At 45.0% G+C, this 13,494-nt stretch overlaps 1 protein-coding gene across 4 annotated transcripts in view; it reads left to right on the top strand.

Annotated features, from left to right (window-relative positions):
- CACNA1E (calcium voltage-gated channel subunit alpha1 E) overlaps positions 1 to 13,494 on the top strand; it is a 332,987-nt gene that overhangs the window by 237,209 nt on the left and 82,284 nt on the right. For all 4 annotated transcript variants that reach the window (XM_050766055.1, XM_050766034.1, XM_050766044.1 and 1 more), the window contains exons 9-17: positions 3,084 to 3,137; positions 3,786 to 3,875; positions 4,816 to 5,025; positions 5,778 to 5,890; positions 7,441 to 7,553; positions 7,896 to 8,027; positions 8,476 to 8,548; positions 9,444 to 9,561; positions 12,143 to 12,210. In XM_050766055.1, the coding sequence (XP_050622012.1) occupies positions 3,084 to 3,137; positions 3,786 to 3,875; positions 4,816 to 5,025; positions 5,778 to 5,890; positions 7,441 to 7,553; positions 7,896 to 8,027; positions 8,476 to 8,548; positions 9,444 to 9,561; positions 12,143 to 12,210 (971 nt within the window). The remainder of the gene's footprint in view (positions 1 to 3,083; positions 3,138 to 3,785; positions 3,876 to 4,815; positions 5,026 to 5,777; positions 5,891 to 7,440; positions 7,554 to 7,895; positions 8,028 to 8,475; positions 8,549 to 9,443; positions 9,562 to 12,142; positions 12,211 to 13,494) is intronic.

The following is a 13,494-nucleotide window of genomic DNA, read 5'->3' as shown; positions in this document are numbered from 1 at the left end:
TTATTTTAAAGGTTGGTTTTCATTAGTATTATATATCTTCATTTTCTTCCAGAGGAACAAGTGATTTTTTTAAAAAACTACACATATGACAGTCAGTATCTTTTCTCTATTCCTAATAGAAAACATAGCACAAAAGTGAGGTCACAGAGGAAAAATTTGGAGTATGATTTAGTGCTTAGTTGCTTGAGCCTTATTCTTCTGTAGGAACTTTGGAAGGACACTATGACACTGTGGCTGCCAACACACAAAAACCCTCTCTAAGCTCTGCAGTCAACTTTTGGTGGCCTCCAAGGGTTGAGAGAGTACATGTATGATTGCTATCTGCACTCCCTTGTAGCCTCTGGAAACATAAGCAATGTGTATTGACTATACTTGCGTTTCGCCCTTTCTCCTCCAAGGCTGTTGTGTAGGGATGAAGCAGACATGAATGTCCCCTACCGCTTCCCAGAATGGTAACTCAGGCTTGCCATGGGAGGGCAAGCAGATTTGCCTCCAGGCCAGGCAGGCAGCTCGATGGTCCCAGCTGTCCTTGGCTTTCTTGGTGGAGGAGCCATCTGACAGACCACTAAGAGAGCTGGCAGCAGACCCAGGAAGGAGCCCTCCCAGCCCTGGCCACCCCACACAGGTCAGGTGGCAGGGTATGCTGCTCGCTGGGGCTCTGCTTTTCAAATACTTGCAGAATTCCAAGGCTTCCCTTTCTTCCAGTTGGCAAAGCCAGCTCTCTCCTTCTAAGAAAAAAGACGCACTGCGACGTCAAAATGTGCTTCCTGGCCCTTCCCTTTACAAATGGAGCGCGAGTGAATCAGAGACATATGGGTTACATTTCCCTGGAAAGACACTCAAGTTCTAAAGCGAACTTGGCAAAAGGGATGAGGTGGGGAGGAAGGGGGGTGGCTTCAGCACATCCAGAGCCCTTGAGTGCTTCCCAGAGATCTCAGCAGCACCACACACCTTCCATCTATCCTGGGGGGTCCCCAGATCTGCCCACCTCAAAGCCCAGACATTGTGTATAGCAAAAGTAACTGTCTGGCTAAGGTGATTAAAGTTGCTATGAGGGATTTTAACACGTTCCTAATTTTAAAATGATGCCCTCCAAACATGTGCTATAAAATGACTTAAAACCCCTTTATGTCTGCAGGCAGGAGTGCCTCACCAATAGCACTTGACCTATTAACTTAGCCAGAGGCTATACTTAAAAAAGAAAGCAAACATTTATGACTTGGTAATAATGGCCGTCCTATGAGTACTATCCCAGCCTTAACATGTTCGCCTCCCTAGGAAATACATTATGTACTCTCAGTTTTATCTGCAGCTGGAATTATGGTAATGACTTTAACCTCTCCTACTGTCCTTTTACTTGTTAAAAGTGTTTATGTTTAAATTAAACCATTGTTTAGTAGGGTCTGAGGCTAGCTTTCCCCCAGCAGCTGGGATCTTAGGGAATGTTTACTGAGGCCTCCAGCTCCCTGACCTGTGGGTTGGGCTCAAAACTCATCCCATCACTCCTCCTCATAGGGCATGCAGGATCCCACCAGACTTGGGAGAGAAAGGCTATTTTGTTGGTGCACTTGGAGGGATGCTAGTGAGGTTTGGTCCAACAAGTCTTAGTAGAAAATATTCCCCTTCAGATGATGACACCTCAGTAGAGTATGGGACTGCTCCTGGGGGCACCAAGAGGGAAGAATACAGGGGACTGTGTGGTGTTGTTTTAGAACTCCAATAAGCAAATATATTATTTCATCATCAACCAGTCCTTCAGTTTTCTAACACCAACTAGGTGTTCAACAATCAGTTAAATTCTACACTAAATACTACCTCAAATTAGCACAGACCCCACAGGTTAAAGGCTCCGTTCCATAAGACTGCCCCCACTTTAGATGGCAGCCAAAAGTGGGGTCTCCAGGCAACCAGCATATCTGCCTGGCTGACTACAAATCTGGGGTTCCCACAACCTCCCCCCCCGACTCTCCACTGGTTCAGTAATTTGCTAGAATGACTCACAGAACTTTGGAAAAACCATACTGTATTATAAAGGATACAACTCAGGAACAGCCCAATGGAAGAGGTGTATAGGGCAGGGGATGGGGGTGGGGGGCACAGAGTTTCGTGTCCTCTCTGGGAATGCCACCGTCCCAGCTCATTGATGTGTTTACCAACTCAGATGCCTCCTGAACCCCAACATTTAGGGGGGTTCATGGATATTTCATTACATAGGCATGCTCGATTACACCATCAGCCATTGGCAGTTACACTCATCTCTAGTGCCCCCTCCTCCCTAGAAGTGGGAGTAGGGAGAGGCTGAAAGTTCTAGCCTCCAGTCCTGTGGCTGTTTGTTCTGGCTACAAGCTACCTCCTCTAACCTATGGGGCCCCTCTCTCCTCCATGAGTCATTTCATTAGCATACGGAAGACTGCCAGGAACCAGAGACAAAAACCAAATACTTACTTTTTATTTTATCTTAGGGACAAATTCATGATTGGCCCAAGCCTCTTTGGCTCAGGCTGTGGTAAACCAAGAAAGGATGGAAGCAATGGGGACAGGAGGAAGCCCACAAGCCCCCGTCCTGTCTCCGAGGACCTTTGGGCATCTTCCTCTGACCCCTCCTCAGAGACATAGACTAAAGCCCAAAACGTGGGCTCAGCTCCTGAATGAGGGTGTAGATGTTATGGCCAGTGGCCACTGGCAAGAGAAGCTAAGGAAGCTCTTGCTGCTAGAAGTTCAAGGAGTTAGGAAAGACAGGAAGCTGGGTGGAATTAAAAACAGAAATAGAAATTTTTCATTCCTATCAAGGATTTTAGCCTCTTCTTCTCCTCTCACAGGTATCCTCCTGAACAGGGGTATCAGACACAGAGTGGATTGTTACCCCAAGCACCCCCTCCCCGAGGCTTCCTTTCTGTTCTCAGGAGCTCTCTGTGTACCCTCTGTGACACTTGCTTTCTTTCTGATGCTGGTGCCTGTGACAGGCTCTGAACTCTGCTCTCTCTCTCTGTTGCCCTAAGCTGGAGCTGTCCCTGAGGGATTTTCATCTTGCAGAGTAATTTGGCATTTACAGATAATTTACCAAACCATTTGTTTCCATATAGAGGAAGTCATGCTCGCTGAAGAAAATAAAAATGCTGGAACATCTGCCTTAGAAGGTAAGGAAATGTTCTGACGCCTTATTCCAGTTGCATTTGCTCCCTCTTCGGCGATGGCAATCTCTCTTGATCAAAAGGGGAGAAAGAAATAAAAGACGGTGCTCTGGGATTTGAAATGAGAGTCTTTCAGTCATAAAATCCCTCATGCTTTAAAATGAAGGGAATTGAGTCACAGATTTAAATGCCTTTTAAAGTGATGAAAATGAAACCCAAGGGTTGCTTTGTTCCAGGGCATGTGATTGATACTGAGCGAGGAAAAGGCCGTCCTACAACCAATGCTATCTAAAGGGACCTTCTCTTAAAATGTGTGGGGGTCACCTTGAGACCACTTTCATTACCAGGAAGTGGCATTGTAGGTGAAGAGCCAGTTCAGATGGATACGGAGTGCCTGTTTACCTTCTGCATTTAGATAGGCTCTAGCATGGCTTCCAGAGCCCTTGTGTTGCAGGAGGTGCTGGTGAGCACAGCATTTGTGGTCTAGTAGACGTCCTTGATTTCTCTTACCCTGGCTCAGGTATTAAAGGCAGATAGATGCCAATGTTACAGGGACCTCAAACAAGGCCTCTTGCCTGCATTCCTCAAAGTTTTGTCCAGAATGGTCTGGGTGTACTTGTGGCCTCTCACTGGCCTTCCCTTTCCCTGGTGCAGTGCTTCGAAGGGCAACCATCAAGAGGAGCCGGACAGAGGCCATGACCCGAGACTCCAGCGATGAGCACTGTGTTGATATCTCCTCTGTGGGTGAGTGGATCCAGTTAGATCTTTTACTTCTCTGATCGCCCATGAAAAGGAAGATCCTATCTTTTGAGAAGCACCACAAGGAGGGAAAGAATCCAAACAGTCCAGAATTTATGAATGTAATTAAGGAAAAGGGTGGAAATGGAATCTAGATTACAATGATTTGTTTAAAAAAAAAAAAAAAAAAAAAAAAAAGACCTGGGGATACTGTTCACATGAAACATGGGATTTAGAGCTAAGAATCCAACCCAAGTTTTTCAGGTGTGGCAGATGTATTCCATTTGCAGAGGTATCCTCCCTCTCCTGGGAGTGATGATGAGAACCCACTTTGGGACATTGTTCAAAGGATCCTGAGGACCTGTTGCTTCCAGGGACATGGATGTGAGATCTTGAAGCCATTTGCTTAACTTAAAACTAATTCTGATTGGCAATTCTTTAATATTATGGGTTCCATCTCAGGTGCTCCTAGAGATTCTGGCTGATGGCAGGTTTTTCCTCCCCAGAAAAAGGGAAAAATCTTTTTCATCCTCAAAAGCAGAAGAGACTTACAAAGCTCCTTGCTGTTTTGTGCCACCAGTAGTAGAAATACTACCAATGCAGCAAAAGGATTGTAGTGCTTGAAGCTATTTAAAAGGAAAGGGCAGAGAGAAGCCCAATCTGTTGCAAACATAAACACGATCCTATTAAGATTCAAGACGCTGGTGTCCTGCCTGGGGAATCTTTCCATTTCTTAGGACTGAGAGTGCCCAGAGAGGAAAAACAGGTTCACTGCCTGTAGAAACTACTGAGCCCATAAGATGGGGATTCTCCAGACCTGCAATGTGGCAGTCACCTTGCCCTTGGACTAGAGCAGCCCATCTTGTCCTTCGAATGCTCCCTGGCCGTGGAGGATGACCACAGGATATTTTGCAGCCTCATTCTTCTTCCTTACTTCTCCCCTTAGGCACACCTCTGGCCCGAGCCAGTATCAAAAGTGCAAAGGTAGATGGGGTCTCTTATTTCCGGCACAAGGAAAGGCTTCTGCGCATCTCCATTCGCCACATGGTTAAATCCCAGGTGTTTTACTGGATTGTGCTGAGCCTTGTAGCACTCAACACTGCCTGTGTGGCCATTGTCCATCACAACCAGCCCCAGTGGCTCACCCACCTCCTCTGTAAGTAAAGCCTCTCTCTAAAGCCTCCTCTGCTGGTCCCCATGTGGGGCAGCTTGGTGTGTGTGTGAATGCAAGAGAGCAAAGCACCCTGCTAGGAGGAGTTCTACCTCTTCACACTGTGAGGGAGGCCACATCATCCTCAAGGGGGCTGGAGTATCTCATGACTGTTTCCAGCTTTCATTCTTTAGGTAAACAGATCATTGCTGATGAACAACAAGATAGCATAGCGTTATACTTTTGGGTACCACAAAGCCTTCACTTCCTTTCTTAAGGAGGCTCAATGATCGGGAGTTTTGATCACTGAAATCCTGGGCAGGAAGTTCTCAGGGCAATGGAGATCTCAAATAGACCGGAAGAAGAGCTGATAGGTCAGCTCCAGATTAGACTGCCACTGGGCATGAGTGAGGGTCAGGGGCCTGTCCCTGCTGGGTGTGTGGGGAGGAATCCAGCCCTTTGATCAAAGCCATAGTAAGTCCTCTCTTTGCCCTCTAAGGGCCCTCTACCATATAAAGGCCAGTGACAGGCCTGCCTACTGAAAGAGAGCAATGCTGATCTGTTGAGTGCGCCTGGGACTCAGCCTGGGTCAGAGGGTACTCAGACATCATTAGGCTCTGCCCAGCCCTGGCCTGATATGGCCACCGAATGTCCCGACATGTGTTTTTGTGAGCTGCTCTGTAAGTGGGTGTGTTAGCTGAGAAGTGCCTGAGCCCACCCCACATGTGGAACCAATGCTCTACTTTTAATACTTCCAGACTATGCAGAATTTCTGTTTCTGGGACTCTTCCTCTTGGAGATGTCCCTGAAGATGTATGGCATGGGGCCTCGCCTTTATTTTCACTCTTCATTCAACTGCTTTGATTTTGGGGTAAGTCATCGGAAGCCTGCCTGTGCTCCTGCTTTGTGTTGATAGGCCCTGGTTTTAGATAAGCAGCTTGCTCCTTACTCAGCATGAGATACTGAAATCAGAATATATAAAAAGAGAATCGATAAGATTAGCTAAAGGGAATTCAGAAGTGAATGAATCCTTCCCATGCAAGGTTTATTTGTTTTTCTAAGCTCTTTAATTTTCAATATTTTTATTAAAATGTAACACATACATTATAAAGGGTACACTTAAGTGTATAGCTCCGTGAGAGTTTACAAAGCTACCCATAGCCAGACTTTTGAACCACTTATTATCTTGGGGGAAGCCTGAGAAGGACAAAGGACTTGATTCTAGAGGTGGTTCCATAGGAAAGAGAAGCTTATGTATTTGTTTTTCTACTTCAGTTTAAAATTGGGATAATTATCTAGATAGACCCTCACGCAAACACATACACACACACTCTTATACTAGCAAGTCCCCACAGAGAATCTCTCAGTCAGCTGTTTACTTTCTACATAGTATGGATATCTAAATGTATACATTGTGCTAACACTTCAAGGTGCTTTCACATATCTTTTATTTTTGTCCCCTGCCGCTTACAGGAGTCCTATGAACTATATTACATTTCAGGAGTTAGCCTTCCCACTTACACAAGAATAAATAGAAGCTCCCGTGCCCAAGTTCATATACCCAGTTAGCAGCAGAATTGGGTCGCAGAACTTTGGGCTCCTGAACCACTTCTCTTTGTGCCAATCCCACTACTTTTTCTGCCAAAGCTTCAGTTAGGTGCTAAAGATTTCGAGCACTTGCTAATCTACATTTTAACTTGGAGCATATGGTTCTGAGTATGGGCAATTTTCAGGCATAGCAGCTAGTGAGAGATCACTTTAACCTTAGTTTCTTTGTGTCCGTACCTTTCGGCATTACTCTCGGGATTAATAGTTGTTGTTTCTCCTAGCACAATATCTAGAACATAGTGGACATTCAATAAATACATAATTAAAATAAAAGGAAATTGAAATGTTCATCTGCAATTGCTGCATCTTGTAGCAATCAGATCCTACATCACCATGAACTGTCACATTGCGGGATGCAAGACCTCTGTGACTGAGAGATATTTATTATATCAAGGACCGAAACGTTCTTGTTAGCACTGAATTTTAGGATTATGAGAGAATGTAGACCTTCTCTGAGATTTCTGTATTGAGATGAAACTTGTACTAATCCAAATCAGTTTCTTTGTTTTGAGTACCACTCCTTTGTCAGAGCAGCAGAAGCAGCAACTGGCTGTTGTAGTTTTCACCAAGGACAGGAGTCAGTAAGCCAATCTACAATATGAAGGAGTAAAGTTAGGAAGGGGATTGAAGAGCAATGGGAGAGAGGTGGCAGCTTCCCACATAGGTAGTTTTACTGAAGGTAGGGCTGGTGGGAGAGGAGAGTTTTTATTCCCCCATCCCCCACTGAGAGCTGTTGATTGTGTGCTGGGCGTTAGAATGCCCCCTCTTCTTCTCCTCCTCCTTCTCTCACTGTGACTGGCATTGCCTCTCTAGGTCACAGTGGGCAGTATCTTTGAAGTGGTCTGGGCAATCTTCAGACCTGGTACGTCTTTTGGAATCAGTGTCTTGCGAGCCCTCCGGCTTCTAAGAATATTTAAAATAACCAAGTAAGTGAGCAGAATTTGGACTTTTCCCAATGACTTTGAGAGTAGAACCTTTTCTCTGCCTTATATTTTCTTCCATCTTCTCTTTCCCCCTTAGGGGGAAAGTATCCCTTCCCTGCCCCACCCCTTCTCTATTCTTTAGCTCTTTCTTCTTCTCCAAAGATTAAACCAAAAATATCTATAGTGCCACATTCCCAAGGGGAGCAATAGGTTGCTGCCCTCTTTACTTCCTACAAATATACAAATGCAGGTTATTTCATAGACTACCAGGCAGATGCTGAGCTGGGCTTGGGGGCTAACTTGGTATGCAGTGTTCACAGCTGTCACATTGTCTGGGTTTTGTAGGTATTGGGCTTCCCTGCGGAATTTGGTGGTCTCCTTGATGAGCTCAATGAAGTCTATCATCAGTTTACTTTTCCTCCTCTTCCTCTTCATTGTTGTCTTTGCTCTCCTAGGAATGCAGTTATTTGGTGGCAGGTAAGTGCTCAGAAGCTTTCCATCCAAAGGAGGCTCAAAACCTAGTCCTAGCCTGTGTTGGGCCAGGGTCTAATATTAACTCGATCACCATGTTACTATCCTGTCTGCCTTTGCCCATGGCCTGAATTGACCACCGAGTGCGTGCATATGTGGAGTAAACATCTCTGCTTTTATTACTTTCAGGCTGTACAGGGTTCTCGTTCCGGGGACCCATTTCTTTGGTGCTGTCCCTGAAATGTGCAGCATGGGCACATCCTTCAAAGTGCATAGTTCATCAGTAGTAGTCATTGTTACAGTCTTTATAAGTTATGTGGAATGGGGAAAAAGTAGGGAAGAAGGGGGTTGTAGAAGAAAGGGGAAAAGAAGTGATGAAAACTGTGATCTTGGGGAATGAAAAACTTGGTATGTGAGATTTTCATTCCATTCTTTTCTCTACTTTTTTTTTCAGGTTTAACTTTAATGATGGGACTCCTTCGGCAAATTTTGACACCTTCCCTGCAGCCATCATGACCGTGTTCCAGGTATGAGGCCAGCTGACGGTTCACAAGTGCTGCGTGAGGTCCCTTGGACTGCACACTGCAAGACAAGGATGAGTTTCAGGACAATTCTGCTTTTCCTTTCCAGGCTCCTCCCAGGGGAGTGAGACACTCTTTCTAGTTGAGCGGTCATTACTACAATAATCCCTAGAACTTCTGTGGCTTTGTTCTTACCAATAATAAGAGAGCTCTGTTGGGACCATCTCACTGTCCTTCTCCCACACCTGTGAGTTTGCAGGAGACATTGAGTCTGAGGCATTCAGCCAAGAATCACATCTATGGTTTTCTGAAATCTAGGGACATCTTCTAACCCATTTAACAAGGTATCCATTAAATGGTGTTTATTTAACAAGGTCTCTTTTCCACCCCTGCTCCCCCCAAAACTCAACTGTTTAAATCATGGGGAAAATTCAAAATTGATAGTATCTTAGACCTAAAGAAAAATACTATTTGGCCAGAATCTGAGGTTGGACCAGAACCCAAGTTTCCTGAACTGCAGCTCACAAGGCTCTTTCCAATCCTGCTGCTGTTCCAGACCCTGTATCTGGGCAGCTCTGAGGACAGTTAGGTAATGACCAGACCACCTGATCTGTGTGATTTCCACAAGGACCTTGCAAAACTGAAGGTGGGAGACACTCTGTAGTTGGAGGAACAGAACCTTTCCCTTTGATGCTCTCCTTCCATTTTCAGTGTCTAAAATTCTCTTCCATATCAAAAGAAAGTTCAGGATTATTTATGGGACTTTTTTTTAACTCCCTGGCAGGATGGTCAAGCAAAGGGGTAGATGCAAAAGACCCAGGCCCAGAATTTGCCCTTGGTATTGACCCCATTTTCTCCACCAGCCCAGGTTTCTGATGTGCCTGTCATTTGCTTTGTGTAGATCCTGACGGGTGAGGACTGGAATGAGGTGATGTACAATGGGATCCGCTCCCAGGGCGGGGTCAGCTCAGGCATGTGGTCTGCCATCTACTTCATTGTGCTTACCTTGTTTGGCAACTGTATCCTTTTTAAGATGTACCTCCTCAAGCTGCCCGCCTTCCTGGACCAGCATTTGAGGAGGTATTGGTGGTGGTGGTGCTAGAGCTTGGGTTGGTGGGACAGGGGCGTGGACATTGTTTGGTGTACTAAAGTAAATAAGGATCCTGATCTGAAGGACTTCATGTACTAGTTGGGTAAAGAATACAAACATAAACAAGATAGAGTATTATCCAAATCTGTCATGTATGCAAAGAATAACATAGGAGACTGTTACATTGAATGGTTGGTGGTACTATGAGCTGGACAACATTAGACAAAGCAGAGATCACTGTAGGCTGAAATAGGCACATTATACCACTAATGAATTAATTACATGCTAATGTAGAACAAAGCCTGCCACATAGTAAGATCTCAAAACATTAGCATTAGGATTAATGCCATTACTGCTAATTCTAGCAAATATGTACTGTATTTGGGCTATACGTGAGACCTTAAACTAAGTGCTTCATAGGCACTATTTAATCCTTATAGGAGAAAAAAAATCTCGAGTAAAATAACTATTAAATTGTAAAGGGAGACTAAAGTCCAGTTCCATCTAACTCCAGTGCCCTATCCAATCACAAGATCTAGACCAGGAGATTTAGGTTTTAATCCCAGCAACTCTGTGTATCAGCTGTGTGGCCTTGGGAAAGTTGCTTAATCACTCCAAGCTTCTATGTTTTACAACTGAAAGGAGGATAATAATATTTATCTCCTTTGTTAGTGGTGAATACTAAATGAGACAATTTATTTGCATGTGATTTATAATTACAAACTTCTATACAACTGTTAGATGCTTTTGGGGAGTGGGGTTGGCCATGAATTGGGATTAGTAGAATAAAAAGGAAGAACCATGGGATGCAGGTGTATTTTTGCATTTTCCATAGCTTCATAGACTAGACGTGCTCTTTTAAGTTTTCTGCCCTGAAAACGTCTAGAGGTTGGAGCTGACTAGAAGCTCAACATAAGAAACTCATGAAAAGAACACCAGGTAGTGAGTCACAGTCATGGAAGCCCCATGTGTCCCAATGGCATAATAATTGTCCTGATATTCTGGGGGTAGTCAGAGCTGGACTTTGATGCTACAACAGTTCTATGTTCCATAACACATAGGCTTTGAAGACAGTTGGAAATTGAGACTTCAGGCCCTAGAGTATGGCATAGGAATATATTTCATAGTGAATCATGTCTGCTGTGTGACATTTTGTTAAATGAAATGTGGAACCCTTCAGGACCCTCACAAGAAGAACGGGAGAAGTTAGCATCTCATTATTGGGAGATGCTCAGTAACAGGGGCTGTGGAATCTCATTCTTTTTGTCTTTAAGGACAGAATGGTGTGACGCCCATTGGCCTAGGTAGGATTCAATTTCAGCCTCCCAGAATGGGCAGATGAGCTCCCACACTGAGCTCCCTACACATCTTGTTCAGTGATTCTCTTAGTTGTTATTGCTATGGGTAGAGGCCACAGCTGTCTAAAGACCTTTTGAATGTGGCTGAACAAATTCAAAGTGCTTTTTCTGTTCCCTTATTCATCAACAATCAATGCAGAAGACTTCTGTAACCAAATGTGTGGGGTTTTTTACTCACCAAACAAACAATCCTGCAGCGGATACTAGTTGGTGTCCTCTAATTCAATTCTGATGCTATCTACCTGGAGATAGCATTAGATCCCACAGGTTGAGGGCTGAATCCCCAAGACTGCCACTGCCTTACAATGACAATTGCATGCCTCAGGTTACTTTACCTGTGTTTTGAAGGCTATAATTTGGGGTTCCCACAACCCCTTCCTGGGTTCAGTTAATTTGCTAGAGTGGCTCATGGAACTCAGGAAAACACATTTACCAGTTTATTATAAAGGATATTACAGAGGATACAGTTGAAGAGAGGCAGAGGGAAAGACATTGGGGATGGGCACAGAACTTTCATGCCCTCTCCGGGAGTGCCAGTCTCCAGGAACCTCCACATGTTCAGCTATCCAGAAGCTCTCTGAACCCTGTCCTTTTGGATTTTTATGGAGTCTTCATTACATAGGCATGATTGATTAAGCCATTGGCCATTCATGATCAACTTAACCTTCAGTCCCTCCCCCCTCCCTGGAGGTTCGGGGGATAGGGCTGAAAGTTCCAACCCTCTAATCATGCCTTGGTTTGGTGACCAGCCCCCGTCCAGAAGCTACCTAGGGGCTACCAGATATCACTTTGGAGTTTCTAAGGATTTTAAGAGTTGTATGCTGGGATACATAGTTAAAGACCAAATAATAACTTTTCACAGTATTGTAATTCTCCTCACCCCATCTGGCCCCCAGATGGTTTGATTCAGATATTTCTTTATCCTGGGTAAAGAGATGATATGTGGAAGGAAGGAAGAAATACCCTCTTTCTCCTTTCAACAGAGTTGTACAGCATCTCCCTGTCTGTTCCCACAGCCCCTGCTTAAGTGACTCTTCAGGGTAGCTTCTGTTCCTGTTAGTGTCCCAGGCAGGAAAGATCATTAGGTGGCCTCTCAGGCTTGCTGAAGACTTTTGCTTTTCTTATTTGCCCATCCTTAATTCATCACCCCAGACACGCTACTGAATGTGTTCTTGGCTATTGCTGTAGATAATCTAGCCAACGCCCAGGAGCTGACCAAGGTAAGCATTGTTCTCTGGGGATCTGATGTTTCTCTAGTGCCACTGGGTGCCCTCTGGGTTTTGGAACTCTCTCCAAAAGTCTACATTGTCTGACTCAGGCCTGCCAAGAAGGCCCTTTCTGGAAACTTCTGGACAGTTGGATAGCCACACACCGATGATGGAAGCCTGGTTCACTTTTATTGAGTTTGGTGAGCCTCAGCCTCACCTAGGGGGCCTCAAGGAACACAAAAAATAACATCTTAATTTCTATGAGCCCTCAAAGGAGTCCTTTCCAGGATTATCATGGAGAGTCAGGAAAATTCTAGAGCCCTGGTTTTAAGTTCCACCTCTGCTACTGCAACCTATGGCTGTGTGACCTGAATCACATGACTTAACCCTTCTGGGTTTTGGTAGGAGAGAGATCAGGGCCATCACAGTTCCTGGGCTATGGCTATTGGGATATTCCAGTGGCCAAGGTCATTTTGGGGAAATTTCAATGAAGCCAGATACTAAATTTCCCAGATACAGTTCTGGGAAATTTTCACAGAACTGTTCCCTTCTTTTCTCTGATTAATTTCCCCAGTATGGGGAGGCAATATTAACAGCAGTGGGATGGTCTACAGAGATGAGTAAATACCCTTTTCTCCACAGAGAGTGTCAATTTGGTTTTGGACAGAAGTGCATAGCATCCTGCTGACGTTTCTGAGCTTCTTCCATGCGTTCTCTGATGTTCTTTCTACATCCTTGAGGGTCTTATTATCCGCATATATGGTAGGAAAAATACCAGCTTTAAGTAGCTGAGAAACTGGGTCTGAGTCCCACACCTGCCACTGGCTATGCTGGCTTGGCTTGGACTCCTGATCTCCATTAGCATCGGTTTCTTCATGCGTGAGGCAGGAATGCCATATCTGCATTGTGTACCTCACGTGATTACTGTGAGGATCAAGTAAAATAATGTCTGTGAAAACCATAGCATGCTCTGAAGATGTATGTGCTCTTATCAGCTCTAATCCTTTTATCTGAGCTGCTTTTCCTTGGGTTCATCACAGAGGGGATGCTTGCAGGAATGCTGCTTGAAGGGATGAGAGCTCTGCCTGAGCACCCACTTAGCTGTGCAGGGAAGACACTGCAATGGGGTGCTCAGCCTCGGCACTTTACTCGGCGGGGTCCTTGCCTGGAAGGCCCCTGCTCCATCACTTCTAGACACTGTAGGACATCTGAGAAGTGTCAGCTCCTGCCACTGACCTCCACAGCCATAGCCAGCTCCACTGAGGACTACGGGTTGGGGTAGACTTCTCCTGGTTC

This window comes from Macaca thibetana, chromosome 1, assembly GCF_024542745.1.
Source record: "Macaca thibetana thibetana isolate TM-01 chromosome 1, ASM2454274v1, whole genome shotgun sequence".
In the NCBI taxonomy this organism is placed as follows: domain Eukaryota; kingdom Metazoa; phylum Chordata; class Mammalia; order Primates; family Cercopithecidae; genus Macaca; species Macaca thibetana.
The sequence above is the reverse complement of the archived record's forward strand: the minus strand, read 5'-3'. Positions and strand labels throughout refer to the sequence as shown.